Source organism: Octodon degus, unplaced genomic scaffold, assembly GCF_000260255.1.
Source record: "Octodon degus isolate 3935 unplaced genomic scaffold, OctDeg1.0 scaffold00140, whole genome shotgun sequence".
Classification (NCBI taxonomy): domain Eukaryota; kingdom Metazoa; phylum Chordata; class Mammalia; order Rodentia; family Octodontidae; genus Octodon; species Octodon degus.
Genome location: NW_004524716.1, coordinates 3,601,117 through 3,603,860, shown reverse-complemented (window position 1 = coordinate 3,603,860; position 2,744 = coordinate 3,601,117). Strand labels below are relative to the sequence as shown.

General features: G+C 39.9%; 1 protein-coding gene across 5 annotated transcripts in view; it reads right to left on the bottom strand.

Annotated features, from left to right (window-relative positions):
* Dennd2c (DENN domain containing 2C) overlaps nucleotides 1-2,744 on the bottom strand; it is a 98,736-nt gene that overhangs the window by 13,397 nt on the left and 82,595 nt on the right. For all 5 annotated transcript variants that reach the window (XM_004641679.2, XM_023701728.1, XM_023701725.1 and 2 more), the window contains one exon: nucleotides 2,314-2,491. In XM_004641679.2, the coding sequence (XP_004641736.1) occupies nucleotides 2,314-2,491 (178 nt within the window). The remainder of the gene's footprint in view (nucleotides 1-2,313; nucleotides 2,492-2,744) is intronic.

Genomic DNA, 2,744 nt, shown 5'->3' with positions numbered 1-2,744 from the left:
AAAAAAAAAAGGAAGGAGAGGTAGTAGAAACTCAAGTTCAAGGATAGCCTAGGCAACCTCATGGAGGCCTGCTTCAAAATGAAAACTTTAAAAAGGGTTGGGTTTGGAGCTCAGTGCTCCCTAAATTATATTCCCAGTAATGCGAAACAAAAACAAAGACAGAGAAGTCGGTTTCCACAATTATAAAAAGGGTAGGGCATGCTGGCACCCTCTAATTTCAGCTTTTGGGATTCTAAAGCATAAGGGTCAGGAGTTTGAGGCCAGCCTAGGCTACACAGTGAATTAAAGGCTGGCCTAGACTACATAGCAACACTATGTCTCAAAAAAAAAAAGTTGAGGGCTGGGGTTTTAGCTCAGTGGTACAGGTGCCTGCCTGGCAAGAGCAAGGTCCTGAGTTCAATTTCTGGTAGAAAACCAAAACCAAAACAAAACAAAACAAACCCCAAAAGCCAAAAGTTGCGCACAGTGGTGCTTGCCTAAAATGCTAGCACAAGAGGCTGAGGCAAGAGAATGATTTCAAGGACAGCTTCAGCTACATAGCAAGACCCTGCCTCAGTAAGTCAAAAGTGAAACAGAACAAAGCGATACATTCCAGAATTAAGAAGATTTCTCCACTTGCCTCAGTGGTAAAGCTCTCACCTAGATGTGTGAGGCCCTATGTTTCATCTCTAACACAGCAAAAAGGAAAAAGAGACAAAAAGTAGAAGATAACTTTCCAATATATTCAAATGGCCAACAGAACATCCCTCAATAGTAGTCAAGAAACACAAATTAGAACACTACTACACACTCAATAGGGAAGGCTACACACATAGACGAGTGTTGGCGAGGATGGAGAACTACACAAACATTCACGAAAGTTCATACACTGTGTGTGAAGTTTGAATTGGCACAACTTCTTTGTAACAGTTTGACTTCATTTACTGAAGCTGAAGGTATGCTTACTCTACGACCTAGCAGTTCAATTTCCAAGTACATACACACAAAACTGCATGGATGTTTGTACCAAAAAAATCATGCACAAGAATATTTACAGTAAGACTAGTCATAATAACCCAAAGCCAAACAATTCAAATGTTCATCAGCTGTAGAATGGATAAAAAAGTGGTGGTCCACTCACACAATGGAAAGCTATACATAATCAGGAAGAAAATGTTGAAATAAGAAGGGGAACTAGCAAGGAGGAGGGGGAAAGGAAGGACAGGAAAAGGAAAAAGACATAGAAGGAAAAAAATGAAAACAAAACTTTTGTAAATAGGGAGGGGAAGAGGATTTGAAGGGAGGGGAAAGAAATGGGAAAAAAAGAATCAAGATACAACACATTCCTGTACAAATTTCCTGTGATCAATGTGATCGTTATGTACATATAAAATGTACCAATAAATTAATTTTAAAAAATGACCCAACTATTGTTAAACTCATTAACATGGATCTTATATGCATAACACTGAGCTAGTGAAACACTGTAGAGATCCACTTATAATAAGCTTAAAAGCAGGCAAAGCAGAATTATATTGCTTAGGGATGCATGCCTAAAGGATAAAATTATGAAGAAAAACAAGTAAATAGAAAATCAAGTGATGACCTTCGACAGGGAGTGAGGAAGGGACCGGAGATGAGAACAGGCACAATGGAAAACACTAGCATCGTGGAACTGACTCCACTGCTGTGACGTTCAGCCCACTCCATGCTGTGTTCACGCAGTGGTGACTCACGAAGTTGCATCTTTTGTTTTATTTAGGGCGCTTACTGTTTTGCGACATACTTGAAACAGATTTCCTTCCTCCCTCCTGCTCTCCCCTCATTTCTTTTCTTCCTCTTCCTCTCTCCCTTCAGTGCTGGTGACTGAACCTGCAGAGGCCCTACCACTAAGCTACATGCTCAGCTTTTTTTTTTTTTTTTTCTTTTCTGAGATAAAATCTTGTTAAGTGGTCCAGACTGGCTTGAACTTGTGTGACCCACGTGCCTCCTGCTTCACCCTCCCAAGAGGCTGCAGTATAGCCATGTACCATCAAGCCTGGATGAACAGTCTTTCTGAAATATTTTTTTAAATTAACCCCAGAATAATTTTTGTGTTTGACTTTAAGAAAAACTGCCCAAAAGCCTACTTTTCAGAATAACACAAGAGTAAGTCCGCTGTATACTTCTGTAACTATGACAACTTGGGATTCATGTGTACTACAGAATTTTTTCACCTTAATAAAAAGATACCAAAATTACAACAGCATAATATATTAATAGTTTGTATGCTAATTAATAAACTTCTACCATCTATCAGTGCCCTTACTCGTTGCACAGGTATTCCCCCCTTACCTCTTCAATGGGTAGGTCCTGGAGCTGCGGTAAGGAGCACGACAAGATTCCAATAAGGAAAGGGGTGGGTGAGCACACAATGTCGATCATGGACGCTGGCAGGACTGGGATGTAGGTGTGCTGCCAGGTGAATGGATACAACGTAGCTACCACGGCGTGGCCACATTGGGACAGTGTGCTAGCCAGAGGAGACAGTAAAGGGTGTCAGACACAAGCAACACATCTGGGCTGTTTTAGGTATTTAAGTAAAGAATTACATATGGGTGCTGGTTCGTGTTCACAGATTCACAAGTCCATGAATATTCACTAGTTTTTTAAGGTTTTCTTTGAAATTTTAACTTCATTTAACAGAAAAGATTTAATTTCAACCCAGATTCCCGATGATTTATCAAACTAGAAATTAGTACATATAGAAAAGCAGTATATATATA